This window comes from Megachile rotundata, chromosome 2, assembly GCF_050947335.1.
Source record: "Megachile rotundata isolate GNS110a chromosome 2, iyMegRotu1, whole genome shotgun sequence".
In the NCBI taxonomy this organism is placed as follows: Eukaryota; Metazoa; Arthropoda; class Insecta; order Hymenoptera; family Megachilidae; genus Megachile; species Megachile rotundata.
This window is the reverse complement of record NC_134984.1, coordinates 22,043,694-22,065,469: the sequence shown is the minus strand read 5'-3', so window position 1 is coordinate 22,065,469 and position 21,776 is coordinate 22,043,694. Positions and strand designations below refer to the sequence as shown.

Sequence of the window (21,776 nt, the reverse complement as noted above, 5' to 3'; positions counted from 1 at the left end):
GGTATTTATTTCTAACCCACTTTGGCAACGTTTTAATTTAATATAATTCTTCAAAGTCGTATTGAAGAACAATATATCAAAATGGCAATAAAAATACATCAAATTGCTAATAGAAACAATAGCAAATATACATAATCATCAGAAAATGTTTTCATTCCAATAAATTAAATCGACTTGCATGGAGGGATGTACAAGTTCTTTTAATCAAAATTGAACGCTTTTAATATAAGACAAAATTTGTACATTTCATATTTAATTTTTGATAGAAATTTGTTTAGTATTGGATGGAAACGAATCGGGAAAAGATGCAGAAATAGCAATGATTCGTGAACATTATTATAAAGCTAATGTCAGTCACTTGTTACTATCTGTAAGGAGTCATAGTGATTTGACCAAATATTAAATAGATTGTCCTAAACTAATTGTCAGGAAGATTATCTTACAAATTGATCAGGTTTGTAAATTGTAAATACTTCATGTATATTGGAATCATACTGTATGTAAATATTGAAGAAACTTTTAAAGAGATATATTAATAAAATATGACATATCATCTCTATCATTAAATTACAAATTTATAAGATTTAAATATAAAGGGGCTCCTAAAAGTTTCTAATATCAGTTGTATGACTGATTTTGATTATATTAAAATCTACTTTTATATAAAATCATGTTTATTGTCCCTTTATATTTAAACAATGTATCTCATGTAAGATAATCGACCTGAAATTTTTTATGGGGACACTAAATATCTATATTCTGCTCTTTGTAAATGTAGTAGCAAAATTGTATATCAAATAGTATTTATTGATTGATACCGTTAAACGTTTAATAAATTATTTTATAATAATGGAGCTTAGCTGAGTCTCAAAGACAATGATGCTAGACGCTTATTGGCTCCAAAGAGAAATTAATAAGAAAGTTGAATGAATCTAACACAAAGTGCGATTCTATGAAGAATTAATAGATAATAAGGAGAAGAAGATGATAGAATAAGTAATATAATTATGAAACTTCTGTTATGCAAATAGTAATTTTTTAATCTATCAGAATTTATTCGATTAAATTAATTGAAGACAGTTGTAAAAACTGGCATAGAGTATTTTCATTAAGATGATGAATCTTATAGATTTATAAGAAAAGTTTGTTTATAAGTTTTTTTTCATAAAAATATGGAAAAATCAGAAAACTATACATTTCATACTTTTACACCTTTTAAAAGACCTAAATTATATACTTTAAAAATAGGAACTAGGGAAATAATAGTATTCGAAGTTTTTTTTATATTGTAAAGTCCATTAAATCCAATTATTATTTAACAAATGTCTTCAATTTATTTCTACGTGACATGGTTTAAATTATAATTTACTATATCTGTTACACATTTTTATTGTAATATTCAGAATACATTGAGTTAATTATTTCTTTCGTTGTACCTAATGTATTAATATGTGCTTTGTTGTACATATATCACTGTAAATAGATATGTATTAATGGTTACTATTAACAAAATTCATATTGAAATGATTGTTCCATTTTTACGTTTATATTTTAAAAAAGAAACATAGCAAATGAGCTGAAAAAATAAATTGAAAAATCATTGAAACATTATTTTATGATTCATTATTTCTACATGACATGATAGTTTAAGTGATAGAACAAATGTATTCAAATATAAGAAGCAATTCATCATTAAAAATTTAGGTTATGTATACCATTTACAGTATCTACACTTCATCTATATTTTACATTCAATGCTAAATTAATTTTGGTACGACTAATTTGCACACAATAAGAATATAAAAAGATTAAAGCTTATGCACCACACGATTATTAATCATTTTTGTAGGCCAAATATCAATGATATTTCCCACACTGTCATTAAGATTTACATATATATGTCTATAACTTTTATTTACAAAGTGATTAAATGCAAAATCTAACTAATTTTAACTTTTAAAATGCGCAAAGAATTAATGTGTTTAAATATATAGGCAGAACTTTGGGATTAGTCAAATCCCAAATCTTAGGAAATTGATAAACTTAGTATACACCAGGATGTTTTTCTTGCATTGCTCTATAGAAGTGAGATAAGGACAGCAGCTAGGTTGACATATAAAAATGCGATTTCGTTGTTTAAAGATTTTGAAGTGAACAACATTTCCTGATACTTTCTCGAAATATTTCTTATTTAATTGTACAAAGGCGATAGAGCCTGACTTTGCAACTTACTTAACATTTTATATCAAACAAAAACATAAAGTGCATTCTTTTTAATTTTAAAAGCCATGCTGCAAAATCAGGATATGTAGCACACTCTATAGTTACATTACAAAATACATTAAAAATCGGAGCACAAGAAAATATTTCTTCAAATTCTTGGAACAACGAAATCACTACTGTCTTTGTCACATTTTCAGGAGGCAATTTAGGAGCAGCAAAGATCGACGAAGTTTCTTAGTTTCGCCGCACGAGGCCCCCAAAATCAATTCGTATTTGACCTGTCATTTCTTTAAAACCATTTAATATTTTCATTAATCGTACAATAAATATTAATGACCGAATAAAATCAGATAACGAAATACTTGTTAATCGTTGTAACATGAAATCATTGTTAGAAACATATACGTTTGAAAATTTATAGCTCGTAAGTTGAAGAAACGAGAAGTATCGATAATTACAATCGATATTGCAGACTTTTAAAAAAATTGGCAAGTAGGATGTCCTTTGGAAGGGATGAGAGACGGTGGCCGAGAGGCTCACATCAAAATGGCCGCATTTTAGTCTACAGACGATTTTTCTTTACTGTTTGCCAATAGCCGCGTAAAGGGCCTGGCAGTGTTTCTTAAAGTGGCAAATCTGTTTCGCTGGAAATTTCGCCGTTGAATAACTTGAAAATTTTCGTGAAATAGAATAAACTTCGGTAAGAAAAACTGACCGCATAGTTTCGCTGCCAAATAGCCGGGCCAAGCCCATTGTCTATTGACTAGTTCATTTAGAGAAAAGAAATTTTTTCTATGACCAACAACGTTATATATACTGCCTATGAATAAATTTTCTAAATTCTATTTATGACATGAACAGCACAACATATATTTGTTAATATTGGCAAATTTAGTTGTTGTTTTCAAAACTTACAAACTAATTTTTTCCTAATATATTGCTTCAGTTTAAATAACCAAAATTGTTTGAAAAATTATGGAATTAAGTTTTTTGAGTATGAATATTTCTGTAAATTAGTTTTTAAGTTTGGATCATTAATGCTCATATAAAAAGGAACGTTTATTGTAAATGTATCATTTTAAATTAAAAGATATGTACATTTTTTATTTGGTATGATGTTTTGTCATCTTTAATTTCAGGTTTTGCATAATATTTTACATGATGTTACGCCATCAACATCATACAATGCAAAACCAACTTCGAGATCATAACAGGTTTGTAACAAATAATTTAAAATTGCATTATAATTTTATTCAATATCTATGCAAATGAATTTGTATCATTTAAAGTATAATGTAGGAGGATTATGCAATATATGATTAAATGTTTTTATGTTACATGTAATATTCATTATTAAATGTTGAAATTTGAAGAATTGTTCTTTTTGATATTTTATTAGAATGGGTGGTCCGATGCGTCCCATGCAGCAGGCAAATATGGCCCCTTTACATCAGCCGCAGCATCCGTTATCGCATCGGAATCCACATCAACCAATACTGTCCATGCCCCCCCATCAACAACATATTCATCATATGCAGCACCCTGGACCTCCTCATGGAAATCCACGGCAACCAATGTTGATGGGCATGAATGCGCATAATGTGAATGGTAGTATTTGATAAACCTACTTACTATAAGTTTCAAATTACAGTACTAATGTTCTTTGCATTCCTTTAGGTACTATGGTTAGCGTTAGTTTAAAAGATCAAGCAAATACTGTCTCTGTGACTCTACAGAATCCAAACGTTCAGCCACCACAGTATCAACTGCAGCAGAATAATCAACCAACTCCTCCACCACCACAACAACATGTTCATCAATCGCAAAGTATAGAACCGAATAAACCACCAGCAAATGATACTAACAATGGAGAGTCCAGAGATCAGAATTCACCTACACAGAATCACGTTAATGTGACTGATTCAGCTTTGGCAAACATGAAAGAAAAAACACCAATGTGCTTATTAAATGAGTTAGCACGTTTTAATAAAATTCAGCATCAATATAGGTTGACTAATGAACAAGGACCAGCGCACAAGAAACGATTTACGGTAACATTGAAGCTAGGACAGGAAGAGTACGTTGCTGAAGGTCCTAGTATAAAGAAGGCTCAACATAGTGCTGCGACCGAAGCGCTAACAAAAACATGGTATCGAAGGCCTTTACCGAAACCTAGGAAAGCAATGAGGGTTGGCCATCCAGGGAAATGTTTCAGTGGTTCTGGTAATTACCTTTCATAAATCGTGATAATAAGTGTAAATTTTCGGAGCTTACAGTCCGGATTATTTGTTACAGGAAATCTACCGCCAACCGTTGAATTAAATGCTTTGGCTATGAAAAGAGGGGAACCTACTGTTTATAGTTTTCTATTGGCTCCAGTACCAGGGTCACAGCCATATCTTGCACATAATTTAGGGCATCTTCCTCGAATATTTAATCCACGTTTTCCTACATACAATCGTGGTTTTCATGCTGAGCCTCAATTGTATATTGTATCATTAAAGGTAACAAACTTAAGATATGATAGTTATTACATAAGTGGTATCAAATTTTATTCACTTTAACAACGTCTAGGTAGGAGAACGTGAATTTATTGGTAGAGGAATAACAGGCCAGGCAGCACGACACAATGCAGCAAGTAAAGCTTTAGAGCAATTGCGTCAATTGCCAATACCGGAAGAAGTAGCGAATACTTGTACCACCGGTGAGAACGGTACATTAGGTGAAACTAAGGATCCGATTGCTGAATTGAAAAGCCCTGTTTCATTGGTCTATGAGAAAGCATTGAAACATGGTTTACCCGTTAGTTTTGAAGTTGTATCAGAAATCGGTAAACCTCATATACGGACATTCAGAACAAAATGTACTGTTGGAGATAAAGTTACATTCGGAGAAGGACCTTCAAAGAAAGTAAGTCTGTATTTAAAATATAAGGTTTTGTTTTGCATTTCAGTTTCCATTTATAATATGTTGCTGTATGTATTATGTATTTATAACATAGGTATCTAAAAGACACGCGGCAGAGTTTATGCTTGAAGAGCTAAGTCGTCTGCCTCCATTGCCCGAAACTATTCAAAATCGTCCAAGGCGAATGAAACGTAAACCGCCAGCAACGAAAAAAAAGTCACGAAATCTGATAAAAGATTATCAGGAACCACGATCTGAAGCCGAGGGTACTGAAGAAGTTAATCCAGTTTCTCGATTGGTTCAGATACAGCAAGCTAAGCGAGAAAAAGAACCTGTTTATAATTTGATCGAAGAAAAAGGTGCATCAAGACGAAGGGAATTCGTTATTGAAGTAACTATGGGACAACATTCCGCACAAGGAATAGGTCCTAACAAGAAGTTAGCTAAAAGAGCCGCAGCAGAGGCTCTTCTAACTCAATTAGGTTACAGCAAACCACAACCGCAACCCACAAAGCCATCGATTAAAACAGGAGAAAGCGAAAATACCGAACAGAAACCTAGGAAAGTCACTTTCTTAGAAGATGAACAAATCAATGAAACTCAATCTCATCAACCAGTGGGAGGTAAGATAGAAAAAAATATATATTTGTTAAAAATTATGAATGGCAAAACTTAATATATTACTTGGTGTACATGTTATTTGTTAAACGTGTCTTGAAAATTGATTGACTTTAATCAGGAACAATTGGACGTCAGTTAGTACCTGGACTATTATTAGTGGATGGAGGTCAGGAATCTAAATTAGGCAGTGGACCTAGTGTACAGATTGTTGCTGAAGAACTGCGAGGACAACAGCAACAAAATCCAGCCACTGTTTCTCCCAAAGATCAATTGAAATATCTTTCTCAATTATTTAACTTCAGCGTGGAATTCAATGATTTTCCTAAGGTAGATAATGTTATTCCAATCTTGTTCTATAATTTGAAATGTGAACTAACAGATAACATGTCATCCTAAATAGTGACGTTTGTATCGAAACAGTAATTTGAAACGAAAGGTAAAGGATTTCAAGATGATTAATTGATGAAGCTTCTCTATGATGATTCCAGGGAGCAGTAAATAAGGAATATCTGTCGCTTGTAACATTAAGTACAGATCCTCCACAAGTGTGTCATGGTAATGGACCGACAAGAACTGCAAGCCGTAATCAAGCTGCGTTGAAAGCTTTGCGTACATTAAGTAAGCTGGGTCTCGATAATGGATCCAATTCACAACCGAAAAAGGATAAAGGTGCGTCTGGAGATGGCATACACATTAGCATTCAAGTTAAAAACAATATAATGGATGGAACTATTGATAAGTAATTACATAGTATCTAAGATAGGCTTACATTAAGTTTAATTTACATTGCCCCTTTAAGGCATTGCAAAGGAAAATTAACTTAGATATTTCATACAGTCATTAATGAAAACGAGAATATTTAAGGATTTAAGATAGATTTTTGAAAAGTGAATGATTTCATTTAAGGTTTAACATTAATATTAGTATTGCCTAATTCTAATAATAATATTGGGATTAAACCTGTAATGAGATTGTGCATGATAGTAATTTTTTAACTATGAAGTTCTTATGATTGAAAAGGTTGGTGAAATTTTCTTTAATTTATTAGATGAATTAACACAAGCCTTTAACATTACATTATTTTATTGTACTTTTAATGTTTATCTTCTTCTTTTCCTTATCAAGATTACAACTTTTTGTTTTCATTAATATGTGTTACGTTTTATGTATTATTTTAAAATTATTTTTATGTAGTTTTAATCATATGTTTTACGTTTATTAATGCATTTACATATATTACAGTTGTTGAATGAACTATTCGGAGGGAAAATGACTCTTCTCAATCTATCTCTCTGGGCCTTATTACACGGTAACTTCAAACATTGAATCATCGATGACTCTCGGTCTTCGTACGTTACGCCATTGCTTCTTTAACATAATGGATCGCGAATTTTGCAGATCAGTAGCTTTTTATGAAGAATCAGTCTTTTGCAGTGCCTTAATTGCACGAAGAAAATGCTCAAGCACCAATAAAGATGGATCACTGATAAACGTTCAGAAATATTTTTCTTCCCTTTTTTTACAAGAAATAATCGATTGCAGTAATCCTTGGAAGTAGAATGTCTGTGACGATTAGAAGTGTGGTAAAAAAACGTAAGTTTCGCTTATATAATTTAATTTAGTTTTTTGCGCTTGGAAATATAGTATTGTTGAAACGAGAAAAATTATTGGTGCTTGATCAGAATTGTGATCCTAACAGTGATCATCGATTCTATTTATTATAACAGTTTCATTGATAGGATCACGATCAATGAACGTAAATTGTTTCAATTTCGTAATTGAAATGATCATTTTCCAAATATCGTGGTTTATGATCATGAAAACATCGTAGAAACAACATTAAGTGAGAATATTGAAATCTGAGATGAAATGCGGCCATCTCTTAATTTCTCTATTTAATCCTTGGCTTTCTCATTTCTTGCGAATAGAATGTCTGTTATATCTTATTACCTAATACGAGCACGCACCGATCAGCGAAATAATTCATGGATCTAAGAATGACTTAAACGTGAGTCATCTTATCGTGTACCAGAATATTTCGTCGTTTTAAACTTTCAATGATGATTGTGTTAAAATTGTGTATAACAATTGATACAAAAAATGCGCATCTCTTCAAAACAAGAGCTAGAAGTTTCAGAGAGTTACGTGTATTAAGCGTCTTCAACTGAGTAATTAATTGTTTATAATTTGTAACAAAGATATAAACAGGTCAATACTTTTGACCTTTATCTCTTTGTTCGTTGATAATGCTATAATCTTAATTGAAATATTAAGAGTAAATAAGTGACAAAACATGCGATAAAAATTTAGAAACTGGTTGGAGACTCTTTGAACGTAATCAATTATAGATTAACAAATTTCTGTTTTCAAATTTGTAACATTGAAAAAAGGTAACGTGATACGTTCATATTACTGCCCCAATTTGCTTTTCTACGGGGCCTAGAAGCACTCTGGGGTCATATTCGTGTTTTACAAGGTATTGAGAAGTAAAGGACATTCAAATTTTCATACATCCGTTATCCAGAAGAGAGAGAAAAAAAGAAAAAAAAAAGAAAAAACTTACAGATAATATGGATGTATTGGAAATTGTAGTCAAGGCGGTAATAATTCAAAATTTGTCCCGTTGCGACACGATTATTAAGAAGGCACAATTTGATTTTATCCTAATCAAGAAAACGATAAAACAACGTAGTCGAATTTTGTCTTATTGCCGACAATTTATAACGATACTAAGATAATGCTGGAGAAAAGAGGAGTATCCGATAATGAATGAAGATAATGTTAAGAGATAGATTTCGTTTCATCTTCGCTTAAAAACAAGGAAGAATACGATATCGTATTTCTTTAAAAAAAAGGCTTATCTTACATTCATTATCCTCATTACATTATTCAATAGGATTTTTTGAATGTTAACGAACCGTAAAAAAACGTATACAAACGATTGTTAAATTTCAGTAATATATAATCATAGAGATATAAGAATTGAATGTGTGAACGGGCTGAAAAAGTGATACATATAGGAGTAGAAAATGAACGCTGTTTATGGATTTCTTTTGTGTCTTCGTCACATAATGATGCTCATTGCGTTACATTGTGCAATTCAAAGTTAAATTTATTATTTATGTAATTCACGTTTCATTAAACTGTGGAGCGTTTCTACTCCGTAGAGATTCGTAATCGTCGCCAATGAACGAGTGTGCATGTGTAATTAAACAGGAACATAAGAAGACCACACACAGTGTCCCTTTTCTAGCATATGATTCGCACATTCTGTTCTTATATTTCTATGTGTATATGATTGATTGCTTACCCCACAATCTGTAAAGAAAGAGAAGGATTGCCTGTATTATTATAAATACTTTTTTTCTTTCAGATAACCTTTCGTAACGCGATACCTTCCGAAATAATTTATAGGTTGCTCGAGGACGAGTTAATGAATGTTCCTTTTTCTGAGATATCGCTTCATAGGTGGGCCTTCCTTCTTCACGTGGGATTCACTGTTCCGAATAAAAGAAATAAATGGAAAAAATACTAACGACAGCATGTTTCTCATAGTTTGTTTATTTTTTATTTTTTATTTTATTTTCAATAAAATGAAACATGAATCCTACGAAGATGTAACCCTGTTGCAGGACCTATTTTATCCGCGTAAACTGTAATACAATAGTTAGTCGTAACAATAAGTGAATAAAGTATTAATTACTAAGATGTGTGAGATGGAAGTATCTCGAAGGAATATGGAAATAAATGTGATTCCGAGAGATAACAAATAATAAAAAAAGAGGTCATGTTCTAAACATTTATTTTACAATGTAATGCTTCCCATTTAAATCTGTAACTATCGGACAGACGTAACATTAGTTTTGAAATCTGTACGCTTTTAATACGTCGTAAATTATGAATTGGCAGCGACATAAATACTGTATTTCATTTTTGCGCTTTAATTTATTGATACACGTGTGTGCAAAAGTAACAACTTGTAATATTTGACGGTCATTTATTTATGTTAATGTGATTGAAAGTGTTAAGTTTCTTTAAACAATGTTATACCGATAGTTAGAGATCATTTTGGCGAAAGCAAATAAAAATAGGAACAGTTATCTGAAAGTTTTTGTTAGAAACTGCTACATCAATTCTATCATGTAATGCTGTACATGTTTACATCGAGGGAAATGAAAAAGACGATTAGAACATCCTTTTTTTTAATAACGAATCAAAGGTGATTATGATATACGATTATTGTTTTTAATGTTGTGGTATAGAAAATGAAAGTTGTGCGTAAAATAAGTTAGTTACTTTGTTTCTCTTATTCATTCCTTCGGAGAGTACAGTTGTAAAATGTGATTTTCAGTAACGTCGATTAGAACAGAATGAACTTGTCGAAAAATTTAAAGGTAGATAATGGCAGTAAAGATTTTACACTGATAAAGTTTTTTATGCCGAAGAATCGTTAACTCTGTTTTAAAAAAGTGATTGTTTAATACGTAGATATCTACTGCTTATTTAAACTTTATCGGTTTGTATTTGACATCAATAAACGAATGTAAAAACGTTAAAATCGTATTACATTTATTTTCTATATACAAATAGTGTGCCGTCGAAGTTACGTTTTTGTATTTCGATAACGAGATTTCGAAATGGATAGTCTGAACAATCGATCAATCGACTTGCTGTGTTCGATTCAGCGACATCATTGATCAAACTGGATCAAACACAAAAATTGTAGGTTATATTCGTGCTAACATTGTTTAGCAACTGAAATTTTTCAAAGAACATGCCGAATTAAAATACAAATGATTTTATTTATCAAATAATGTGAAGTGCTATGTGGAATATACTAGTTTGAAAATAATATTATTTAAATCATGCAACTTCTCAGTGAGTCCAGTAATATGAAACCGTGATAGGTTAAGTTGTAAATAAAAGTATTAAACATAAAGTTTCTTAAATTCTCCAGGTATATGTTTTGGAGAAAAATAAATTGCTTGAAAAACTACCAGGAGGAAAATAAATAAGTGAACATGTTTAAGAACACTTTTCAAAGTGGATTTTTATCAATTTTATATAGTATTGGGAGTAAGCCCTTACAAATTTGGGATAAGAAAGTAAGAAATGGGCACATAAAACGGATTACAGATAATGATATACAAAGTTTAGTATTGGAAATACTGGGTAGTAATGTGAGTACGACGTACATCACTTGCCCAGCGGACCCAAGAAAAACTTTGGGAATAAAGTTACCATTTCTGGTCATGATAATTAAGAATTTGAAGAAATATTTCACGTTCGAAGTTCAGGTAGAAAACATTTGACTATTCAATGTTAACAAGATATATCATCAAACATTAAACTTCGTCAAATTATTTTCTTTTAGGTGATTGACGATAAGAATGTGCGGCGTAGATTTCGTGCCAGTAATTATCAATCCACCACTAGAGTTAAACCATTTATTTGTACAATGCCAATGAGATTAGATGATGGATGGAATCAAATCCAGTTTAATTTAGCTGACTTCACTAGACGCGCATATGGAACCAATTATGTAGAAACGTTAAGAGTTCAAATTCATGCAAATTGTAGAATACGAAGAGTATACTTTTCTGACAGACTGTATTCAGAAGATGAATTGCCTGCAGAATTTAAGTTATTTTTACCAATTCAGAATAAAGCTAAATGTTAAAACAATGGTAATTTCTTGATACTTTAAAATAAACCATTCATAAATTGATTAATTTACAATTTCCATTTTCTTTTTCAGTGAATACTCGATAAATCATTTGTTATTTTCCATCTGTTTACATCTATAATAAATTTATAACTATTGCATATTACATAGAAATAAAATTTCAATCAATTAATGTCTGTTGCAAAATTTCCTGAGAGATTACTTAGAATAGTTTGTTTTAAAATTCTGTTGAAAATAAATATTGACTAATTCACTACAACTTTGTGACGAATCTTTTGAACGAGTTTTCTCGTAAGACTGCACTTGTTCTCTTAAAAAATAAACATTATTTTATTCTTGTAACTCGTATATACATATTTACATTCTTACAGTTACACGCACAAGTGCGCAACAGCAAACGAACGAACGACATTATTCAGCGTAAACGATGTATGATCACCGCCGCGGTAATTCTACTCTTAATTCTCCTTACGACCGACATAATTAAGATCACATTTTTATATCGAATTCGAGATAAACTTCATGTTCCAATTAAGGGAAAGTATATAACGGCCCATAAAATCAGGAGTATCAACAACAACAACATCAGCTTCGAACGAAAACTGTCCCATCCAACCAGAATATACTTTGGTCTCGGCTGCTCATCTTCCAGCAAAGAAGACTAGAAATACTATTCGTGAGAAATACACAAGTACACAATAATATAGCTAAAGGATTATAAATGTTCTTACATCGCTTACATCCTCATCGATGTCTTCGCTCCCTTTCAGCCTCTGAGTGCTCAAATTCTGATACATTTGTGTTGTTTTCTCTCGAGTAGTCTTCGATTTCTTCTGACTAGTTTGCGGTGTCTTATTAGATTGTATCCTCGAGGGTCCAGGTTTGTCCAAATTGGTCAGTCCAATGGTCACAGCGTTATCTATTGTTCGCAGTTTCTTTTGTGTCTCGATCTTTTCTGGTCTCGTGGTTTCTTTGTTCGACGAACCACTCGTTGATTCTTCCTTTGTCACTTCATCGTTTCGAATGTCGTTCCGTCGAATTATCCTGTTGACAGGATGTCGGATTTGAGACAGAAAGCTGTCCAAGTATCGCGAAATATTTCTGTCCTCGTCCTGCTTCAGGTTGGCGGTTGTTCGGTGTTTCCTTCGAAGCATCCACCGGGAAATTCGAGTGGCGGTATCGGGGCGGCAACCACAGTCACTCTCTTCGAATACGTTGAACTTTGTACGCGAGTGTTAAACTCGAATCTGCTTGGGTCTATCTGTTGTGCTACGAAAGACGCGCAGATTAGATAAACGTGTCTTAATATTACCCTTGTTCGTAAGTATAAAGCATAACCAGACGCGAAAGTCTGTTTCGCGAACGACGTTCGTTCACGACAGTCTATTTGTTCGAAGAAAACTTCTGCAAATACCTAATGTTTAACTTTTTGTTGACAGGTTCATTGCTAACCACATGTGGATGGCGCTTAAATTGGCGTAGGAATTCTTTTATTTACCTTCTTAAATCATGGCTAATAGCTTCCTACAAAAATTGTAATTTCACCCACATATGGAAATACAGGAAGCAAAGTCGATAAGGTTCGTTGATTGAAATCGGTTGAACAACTAAAGATATCCGTACACATGTACATTACGTGTGTAAATAAAAATTACACCTGCCTGGTACATTTGTAAACATCATACGAGGGATCTTGTCGATGTGGAGTGAGTCAGTCAGGTGTTAAGGAACGAGCATAAAATGTTATTACTTCCAAGGTGTGGACGAGGTCGTGTCTCATAAAATGCAGCTTCGAGGTTCTCTGGCTCTTTTCTCTTATCCAGAACAGCGATTCCTATAGAACCGTCATCGTGTCCTTCGCGAAAACACGTTTCAAAGAGCGTCATATATTTGCGGATAACTTCCAGTAACATACGCGAACTATTTGCGATAAGTTTCACGTCTGTCATTAATTTTAGAGCGAACTATCATTAAGCTTGTTATTGAGTTTAACCAAGACAAATAGTATCTAACTTACACATTGCTACGAAGTTTCTTTAGGATTTATTTTCAAACTGCAAACACGATTGTTAATCTCTCAAATTGCAAACAGCCCATAACGAAGATATTACCTATAGAATAAAATAATATTTCTGTATTAGCTTCGTAGAAGATAGGAAACCACTTTTATCAGGTAACGGTTTTCACGCCCGATTATCGTGGTCAGATAAGATTTTTATTCATACGTGTTTATTTATGTATGTCCGATAGAAGAGTAAATATCTCGGAATGTAGTACAATTATATTTTATTTAGTTATGTACAAATACTTTATAAAAAAGGAATCATTGGTTACAAAGTCAACAATACTAAAGTCAAAAATACCTTCTCGAATTAGATTAAAAAATCGAATTATATAAAACTCGACCAGCGTACAATATTCCTCGTGTTGCTATAATACAGCTCTGTTTTCCTGACACCGTAATTTGAAAGAATATAAAAATGGAGACTAGCATTAATATATTAAATTGTCCCGAAATTAATGCAAATTCTATCGGTATTGCAATTTCAGCAAACTGTGTTTCTATCAAATTTTCAACTCGATAGAACTAAAATCTGCATTAATCTCCGAACAATCTAACGTTACTCTGACGGGAAATACTTTTGTACATTTTTACAGAAACCACCACATCCGTTGTACACTGTCACCTTCAACACCGGGGAAGAGAATAGCCTCTTCATATTTATCGTGCACTATCGAAATCTCTGCGCTCATAGCCATTCTCGAAGGACGGACTTAAATATCTCCGATACGAAAATTTCTGATTTGCTGAATGATAGCGTCGAATGAGCTTCCGAACGGAAAGTCAGTCTGCAGTCTGTCGGTCGACGGATCGTTTACAGAACTCGATACTGAGCAAGGCAGGTGTAGACGATCACCCAGATCACCAGGGCGACGATCACAGTGACGAGGAAAACGGTTTTGAGAAAGTGCCAAGGACTTTCTAGTCGGGTTTCGCCGCGGTTCCAACTCTTGCAACCGCCGTTTCTGCAGGGGATGCTCCCGGGCTGTGCGGGCGTCGAGGTCGCGACGTTGCTCGTCGGAGGCGACGCCTTCACCTCGCCGAGTTCTGTTTCATCCGCGCTTTGGTCGTCCGCCTTCGTCAGCTCGAACCTCGACGGACTCTCCATCTGTAAAAACCGAATGAATTATCAAATATTTTATAAACTGATTGAAAAGGTGTTTGGACAGTCTTGTTTGCACAGTTGTGTTGCAATATTAAATTAACTCACTGTCTGCCACGCTGAAATAATTGAAAATTGCATCGAGCGGTGTTTTAGTTTTTAATTAATTTTATCAAATATTTTTGCAATATCTTATTACATTTTCCATAGATCCATGTAAAGAATTTTTTGTGAGGTGAACAAATTTTTAGGAATACTCATGTTAGATCAGTTTAGCAACTTAACTATCATGTGGATGACGTGGCAGTCAACGTGTTAACAGGTTTAAATACATTTTTGTTTCGATGGCGAACAGCAAATAGGGGTTCAACATGCATTTGTAGTAGCATTGCGAAATAGTTCCGAGCATGAATTAGACTTTCCATGCATAAAAATTTGATAGAACTTGTGAATAACACGTTTCGTGATATGGTAATGCACTTATAAGGGGATTTTTAAAATATTAGACAATATTAGATAAGGATGACCTGCGGTCATGTTTTCGTCCGACTGACACAGATTCGACGCGGTCTTGACATTCAGGGCATCCGGTTTGAACGTTTTTTGAGACCGCATCTTCCTGTTTAGTCGACGCTTCGAAATTGAAACCAGCGAGAATATTTTTGTACCTTCGGCGCCTCGGTCGTGCGAAATATAAATGGTAATCGGTCGCTATTTCTGCCTTTCGAAAGGTAAAAAAATGAAAAAGAACGAGGAAAAAATTCAACGGTGGTTGCAGAACGTTTATAAACATTCAAGCGAGACCGTGGTTAAAAGTCGCGAGCAGAATTCCTAATAAATCGAACGCGAGCTGGATATGCATCCAGCGTAACGATGCAGTCACTCCAAATTATCGATTATTTCGCAATCGTGCTCGATTATAGTAGGAAAGATTTATGCATCGCCTTTCGTTAATGAATTATTAGAAATGAGAAAACCTTCTTCGTTGATATTATGCAATAATTATGAAGACCAATATTTCGTGCTAAATATCTAATTTTATTAGCAAATTAGAATTTTATTTAACTAAAATTCCAACAGGTATTCCTCAGGATTCTTCCCTAATTGTCGACTCTCCCTAGAATTCCCATAAGACTTAACTTGACTTTCCCTAAAAACGCAATAAAACATAGAATACTAGAAAGCAAATAACAAGTCTGAAACTTGAATACGACCCAACAAATTAGAAATAAATAATGATAAAAAGTATGGAAAGTTGCGCCGCGATCCGGAACCGCTCAGGTTATTTCGTAAAATTGGCCGGCGTAAAAGAATCGCTATCAGAACGATTACAGGTAAGGAATCTGAAACAATCGATATCGAAATGCTCGCGTGAATTACGCGAAGGACACGGGTGAACGCACCGAAATCTCTGGAAGTGAAAGGAAAAGAGAGGATTATATTTACGTGTGACTGTGGAAATCGACTGTTGGGAGGAAAGAAATCTTGTTTAGGATCCGGTCCTGTCCCGTAGACCAAGCCCATCATGCTGCTGACATGATTCAGATACGGGTAATCCCATATGGAACCTGGCGATGCCACGATCACCATCTGTCAACGATGTTTAATCGATACATTTCGAATGTGGCTCTCTTAGGAGATATATCGTTGTATTAATTTGCCGACTAATTTATGTGATAGCTAAATAAGCTGTTGTATAATTAAGTAAGTTAGTGTAATATATTTTGCAAGATTAGGCAATGTCGAAAGTCGACGAAGTCGTAAATAAAATTGTAATACGAAAATCGACGAAGTCGTAATTAAAATTGTAATACGAAAATCGACGAAGTCGTAATTAAAATTGTAATACGAAAATTGACGAAGTAGTAATTAAAATTGTAATACGAAAATCGACGAAGTCGTAAATAAGATTGCAATACAAAAATCGACGAAGTAGTAATTAAAATTGTAATACGAAAATTGACGAAGTCGTAATTAAAATTGTAATACGAAAATTGACGAAGTAGTAATTAAAATTGTAATACGAAAATCGACGAAGTCGTAAATAAGATTGCAATACGAAAATCGACGAAGTAGTAATTAAAATTGTAATACAATTCGTTAACACGCTAAATGAACCTAAATACCTTAGCAAGTTCAAAATAAATTTATCGTACGACACGCGAAAATTTGTTTTAACTTTCGTGCTGCTTAAAACGTATACACAGTACTTAACGAAAGTTGTGTATCTGTGATAGCATTGTGAAATGGTGCCGTCGAAAGCTCGAATCAACACTGATTCACTGGAAGTCTCGTCAGAATTGGACGGGTCAATGATTCATGAACTTCATTGATTTCGTGAGGAGGATCTCGTGTTACGGATACCGTGTTCTTTTTTTGAAAAAAGGCGTCGAAATTTTATCGTCGAAAAAGCATAGGCAGGAAGAAAAAAAACAGGACTTACGTTATTAAACGCGTATCCATAATTTTTAGCGCGACGATTGCCGTCGTTGTTCATGCTTCTCGGTCCTTTCACTGTCGTATAGAGAACTCATTTCTATTGACACATGCCAGAAACACGACTTAACACGAGACCGAGCGTTATCATGGTATTAAAGCGTCTTTCGGTAATTAAGTTTGATAAGGCAATGCACGATTTCCATGAGATCGCCGCGAGGAAGTTCGTAGTTTACTCGTCTACGACACCGTAGGAACTGACCAGTTACGCAGATCGAGGCTCATTATCAACCTTTATCAGCCCCGACCCCTGATCTTTCCTTATCAAATCTAGTCTCCGTGTGAATATTGTCGAAACGGTTCTAATCTCTTCGGAAATCGGTCATTGAACGAGCTTCGATCGATTCGATATTTGTGCACAGTATTGTACAGTAGACTCTCGTTATATTGCCAAGAGAGAGTGTTAGAGGAGAAAGTTTTCTTTGTACTGTGTAGAAGTGGTTCACGCGGTAAAGCAATTTTATGCGTTGCAAATTTGCGCGTTAAGATTTTATGCGCTGTAATTTGACGCGGTATACTTTTTCGCTTTGCAGTTCCACGCGTTGCAATGTGATGCATTGTATTTTGGTTCGTTGCGGTTTCACGCGTTGCAATTTCACGCGTTGCAATTCCATGCGTTCCAATTTCACGCGTTGTAGTTCCACGCGTTGCAGTTCCACGCGTTGCAATGTGATGCATTGTATTTTGGTTCGTTGCGGTTTCACGCGTTGTAATTTCACGCGTTGTAATTCCACGCGTTCCAATTTCACGCGTTGTAGTTCCACGCGTTGCAGTTCCATGCGTTGTAATTCCACGCGTTGCAGTTCCACGCGTTGCAATTTCACGCGTTGCAATTCCACGCGTTGCAGTTCCACGCGTTGCAATTCCACGCGTTGCAGTTCCATGCGTTGTAATTCCACGCGTTGCAGTTGCACGCGTTACAGTTGCACGCGTTGCAGTTCCACGCGTTGCAGTTCCACGCGTTGTAATTCCACGCGTTGCAGTTCCACGCGTTGCAGTTCCACGCGTTGTAATTCCACGCATTGCAGTTCCACGCATTGCAGTTCCACACGTTGCAGTCCCACGCGTTGTAATTCCATGCGTTGCAATCCCACGCGTTGTAATTCTACGCGTTGTAATTCCACGCGTTGCAGTTTCACGCGTTGTAATTCCACGCGTTGCAGTTCCACGCGTTACAATACGATGCGTTGTATTTTTTTCCATTGCGGTTTCCCACATTGCAATTCCGCGCGTTGTAATTCCAGGCATTGCAATTCCACGCGTTGTAATTCTACGCGTTGTAATTCCACGCGCTGCAATTCATAGCGTTGCTCTTTTGCATGCACTGCGATTCCACGCGTTGCAATACGATGCATTGTATTTCTGCCCGTTGCGATTTCTCGCTTTTCAATACAATACGTGGTGTTTCTGTCCATTGCGCTCTCATGCGTTGCAATTCCACATGTTGCAATTCGGAACGTTGCTCTTCTACATGCACTGGAACTCCACGCGTTGCAGTGCGATGCGCTGTATTCCTGACCATTACTATTTCACGCGTTGCAATTCATAGCATTAATCTTTTATAGTTTAGAAGTTCATGCGCTACAACTCCACGCGTTGCAATTCGTCTCGTAGTAATTTCATGTACGGCTAGCAATGCACGTGCAATTCGGAACGATGCTCTTCTACATGCACTGGAACTCCACGCGTTGCAATGCGATGCGCTGTATTTCTGACCATTGCGATTTCACGCGTTGCAATTCATAGCGTTGATCTTTTATAGTTTAGATGTATTTGCGCTACAACTCCACGCGTTGCAATTCGTAATGTTGGTCTTTTACATTTTAGAAGTACATGCGCTACAACTCCACGCGTTGCAATTCGTAGCGTTTATCTTTTACATTTTAGAAGTACATGCGCTACAACTCCACGCGTTGCAATTCGTCTCGTAGTAATTTCATGTACGGCTAGCAATGCACGTGCAATTCGGAACGTTGCTCTTCTACATGCACTGAAATTCCACGCGTTGCAATGTGATGCGCTGTATTTCTGACCATTGCGATTTCACGCGTTGCAATTCATAGCGTTGATCTTTTATAGTTTAGATGTACATGCGCTACAACTCCACGCGTTGCAATTCGTAATGTTGGTCTTTTACATTTTAGAAGTACATGCGCTACAACTCCACGCGTTGCAATTCGTAGCGTTTATCTTTTACATTTTAGAAGTACATGCGCTACAGCTCCACGCGTTGCAATTCGTCTCGTAGCAATTTCATGTACGTCTAGCAATGCACGTGCAATTCGATACGCTGTATTTGACTCGTTGTGATTTGACACGTTATATTTCTACACGTTGCAATTCTATACGTCACAATGCATCTTGTAGCACCCTTCCGTGTTACATTGCAATTCTAGGCGTGGCAATATCAATGCATATAAGCTATTATCAATGTACATATAGTGTCAAGCTTTCAATAAACAATTTTGGAAAGTACCGAGCTGCACAATGATAAGAGCGTAACAGCTGGAAGTACAAAAATAGCAACATATCGAAAGTCTACTGTATCTCGATGTGCATAAGCGTTGAAGGTCGTACGACAAGTTCATTATAATCGAAAGTTACGAAAGAAGAATTTTTGCTAAAATTGGACTGGGAGTTTAAAAACAGAAGATATTGGGAAAATATATGAAGATTTATATTAAGGCTCATTTAAATATTCACCGTTTCCTTTGGTACGTCATTTTTGTCGCAAAGGAAAACAGGCCCACTGTGAATATTGTTAGCATACAGGAAAGGTTACGTAAGCAAGTGCATCATAGCGTGAAGATGACAATATTGGGAGGATAAGCTGAATACCTTGCGTAATCGTGTGAGGCTCATTTTCTACATGTATATAAATAGTAAATACAATCGATCACGTTGGGAATTTAATGTGGAAGTAATTGATGCAAATATATCGCGATTACGACCAATGTTTGCCGCATGAATAATGCGAATTTATCGAGTATTCTTTTTTCCTGAAATTTAAATAATGTAACTTCACGTTGTGCAGTCATAAATTAGCTTCAGATAACAAATGTCTGGTATCTTTTTAGGCGATGCAAGTCTCGGAACTTTTAAGATATCAATTTTTTAAAACGGAGAGTAATTATTGTAATGATACGTAATTGCACGTAATTGCAGTTGCTCTACGTGCAATCAGTGATTATTCGATACTCGACCTTTCATCCTGTTTCAAGTTTTTAAGCAACTCAATCATATATCAATGCTTTTTTATGGAAACAGAAAAATCTTTTTATCGATTAGAAGTATAGCTTAATTGAGAACACGATTTCGATCGAAAGGTGAAAGTATCTAAAGGTCGTATCCGAAAGTGTGGATGCTCTAGCGTCTTCAGTGTTAACAATAACGCAAATAGAAAGCTAGAAATTCTTTCCGAGAAAATTAATGTTAACGTTTTTAATTTATGTTCATTGTTTTACAATTATTTATCGCCTGTTACAATTTATTAGCAACCTTTTATAGCTACTTACTGTAACGCTTCGAAAAAACGAACGTAGGCTTGCAATTGTCCTGGGGATATGATAGAATAACTTGCGGCTAACTTGGTATATCATCAATTACCGTGACGTACTCAAGGCTGAATATCATTACAAAAACCGATTACCGTATATAAATAGTTAAAACTTCCCGGACAACTCTATCGTTTGAACAATTATATTTAAATGAAAATAATATTTGTTTTTGCCTGCGTATAAATTTTAAATCAATTCTTTAGGAGGTTTCATTACGTATTGTTCCACAGAACTTCTAAGATGTTCAGAATTGTAATCACCACATTTGTTATTTCAAATATTTGTAGAGTCTAAAAAATTTGACCTTAGATTGAATAGAAGAAATGAAAGAAATGATCTCACCTGCTGCGGATGCCAAGTATGCTGAAAGAAGCTTTTGAAACACCTCATACTGGATGGCATTCTTTCCCTCGTTGATCACCGCATTCTTATCGTAATTATTAAATAATTATTTGTGAATTATTGCCTCACTTTTCTCCCTGTTTTAATTACGTGACGATAACTTCTCGCAATTGGATCACGCACTTTACCAAATTTTCCATTTAAATTTAGAAAAAGAATTGCAGCACTTCACTGTGAAAATTAAGAATCTTACGATTTGATCAAACGACAGGCGTTAAATGTACGCGGAAATTAAGAGAGTAACCGCGAACGGTGTCGTAAGATTACAAAGTGCATTCGCATCTGCACGAATGATCGCCAGGCGAAAGTTTTGAAGCGTACTCGACGGTGTGCGGTCAACAACTAATGAAGTTCGAGCCGATAGCAGCAACAACTCGCACGAAGCGTGTAACATTGACTGTTGAAGCTCTCGTGTGACATACAAAGATCTTTTCAGCCTACTCCAAACCTACATACAATTATTCGTGTACAAATACTTGTGGAACAAATATTTACTCGTTTACAAAAACAGGAAAATACGGAGACACAAACATTTGTTCAGAACTCTGTTTACAATGTTTCGTGTTGTAATTAAATGATGCCATCAACAAGACATACATTTGGTACAACTTCTGCTTACGTTTAATTAGAGACAATCTACTTTGTCATGTTTTACATTATAATTACATAATTATTATTGCAATCATTAAATCAGTGTACTGTATTTAAAAATTTAATTAT

At 34.7% G+C, this 21,776-nt stretch overlaps 4 protein-coding genes and 1 long non-coding RNA gene across 16 annotated transcripts; 3 read left to right on the top strand and 2 right to left on the bottom strand.

The window, feature by feature from the left end:
• Positions 1-2,724: 2,724 nt before the first annotated feature.
• On the top strand, positions 2,725-10,309 carry stau (double-stranded RNA-binding protein Staufen). The gene is made up of 10 exons (XM_003706777.3): positions 2,725-2,923; positions 3,363-3,437; positions 3,623-3,831; positions 3,901-4,446; positions 4,519-4,727; positions 4,798-5,133; positions 5,225-5,753; positions 5,870-6,078; positions 6,240-6,490; positions 6,994-10,309. Exons 2-10 carry the CDS (start codon positions 3,382-3,384, stop codon positions 6,998-7,000), a joined length of 2,352 nt encoding a protein of 783 aa, XP_003706825.2. The 5' UTR covers positions 2,725-2,923; positions 3,363-3,381; the 3' UTR covers positions 7,001-10,309.
• On the bottom strand, positions 9,295-13,567 carry LOC100875130 (uncharacterized). 7 transcript variants are annotated; one of them, XM_076529120.1, is made up of 3 exons: positions 13,455-13,541; positions 12,169-13,292; positions 9,295-12,098 (listed from the first exon to the last, which is right to left on the bottom strand). In XM_076529120.1, the coding sequence occupies exons 2-3, from the start codon at positions 12,589-12,591 to the stop codon at positions 11,958-11,960; spliced, it is 564 nt and encodes a 187-aa protein (XP_076385235.1). In that variant the 5' UTR covers positions 12,592-13,292; positions 13,455-13,541; the 3' UTR covers positions 9,295-11,957. The 7 variants fall into 7 exon arrangements, with proteins under 7 accessions (XP_076385235.1, XP_076385236.1, XP_076385237.1 ...); XM_076529121.1 differs by having other exon boundaries at positions 12,169-12,706; positions 12,852-13,539; XM_076529122.1 differs by having other exon boundaries at positions 12,169-12,698; positions 12,852-13,539.
• Bug22 (cilia- and flagella-associated protein 20) lies at positions 10,773-11,436 on the top strand. Its single transcript, XM_012293586.2, has 2 exons — positions 10,773-11,048; positions 11,126-11,436. Exons 1-2 carry the CDS (start codon positions 10,773-10,775, stop codon positions 11,429-11,431), a joined length of 582 nt encoding a protein of 193 aa, XP_012148976.1. The 3' UTR covers positions 11,432-11,436.
• Positions 13,472-14,659, top strand: LOC105663610 (uncharacterized). The gene is made up of 2 exons (XR_013037345.1): positions 13,472-13,610; positions 14,096-14,659. It is a non-coding gene; the product is annotated as an uncharacterized LOC105663610 (long non-coding RNA).
• Positions 13,707-21,637, bottom strand: LOC100875244 (uncharacterized). Of its 6 annotated transcripts, none has more exons than XM_076529126.1 (3): positions 20,997-21,637; positions 16,048-16,191; positions 13,707-14,607 (listed from the first exon to the last, which is right to left on the bottom strand). In XM_076529126.1, the coding sequence occupies exons 1-3, from the start codon at positions 21,054-21,056 to the stop codon at positions 14,314-14,316; spliced, it is 498 nt and encodes a 165-aa protein (XP_076385241.1). In that variant the 5' UTR covers positions 21,057-21,637; the 3' UTR covers positions 13,707-14,313. The 6 variants fall into 6 exon arrangements, with proteins under 6 accessions (XP_076385241.1, XP_076385242.1, XP_003706821.2 ...); XM_076529127.1 differs by lacking the exon at positions 20,997-21,637 and adding an exon at positions 19,936-20,058; XM_003706773.3 differs by lacking the exon at positions 20,997-21,637 and adding an exon at positions 17,045-17,578.
• Between the last annotated feature and the right edge of the window lie 139 nt (positions 21,638-21,776).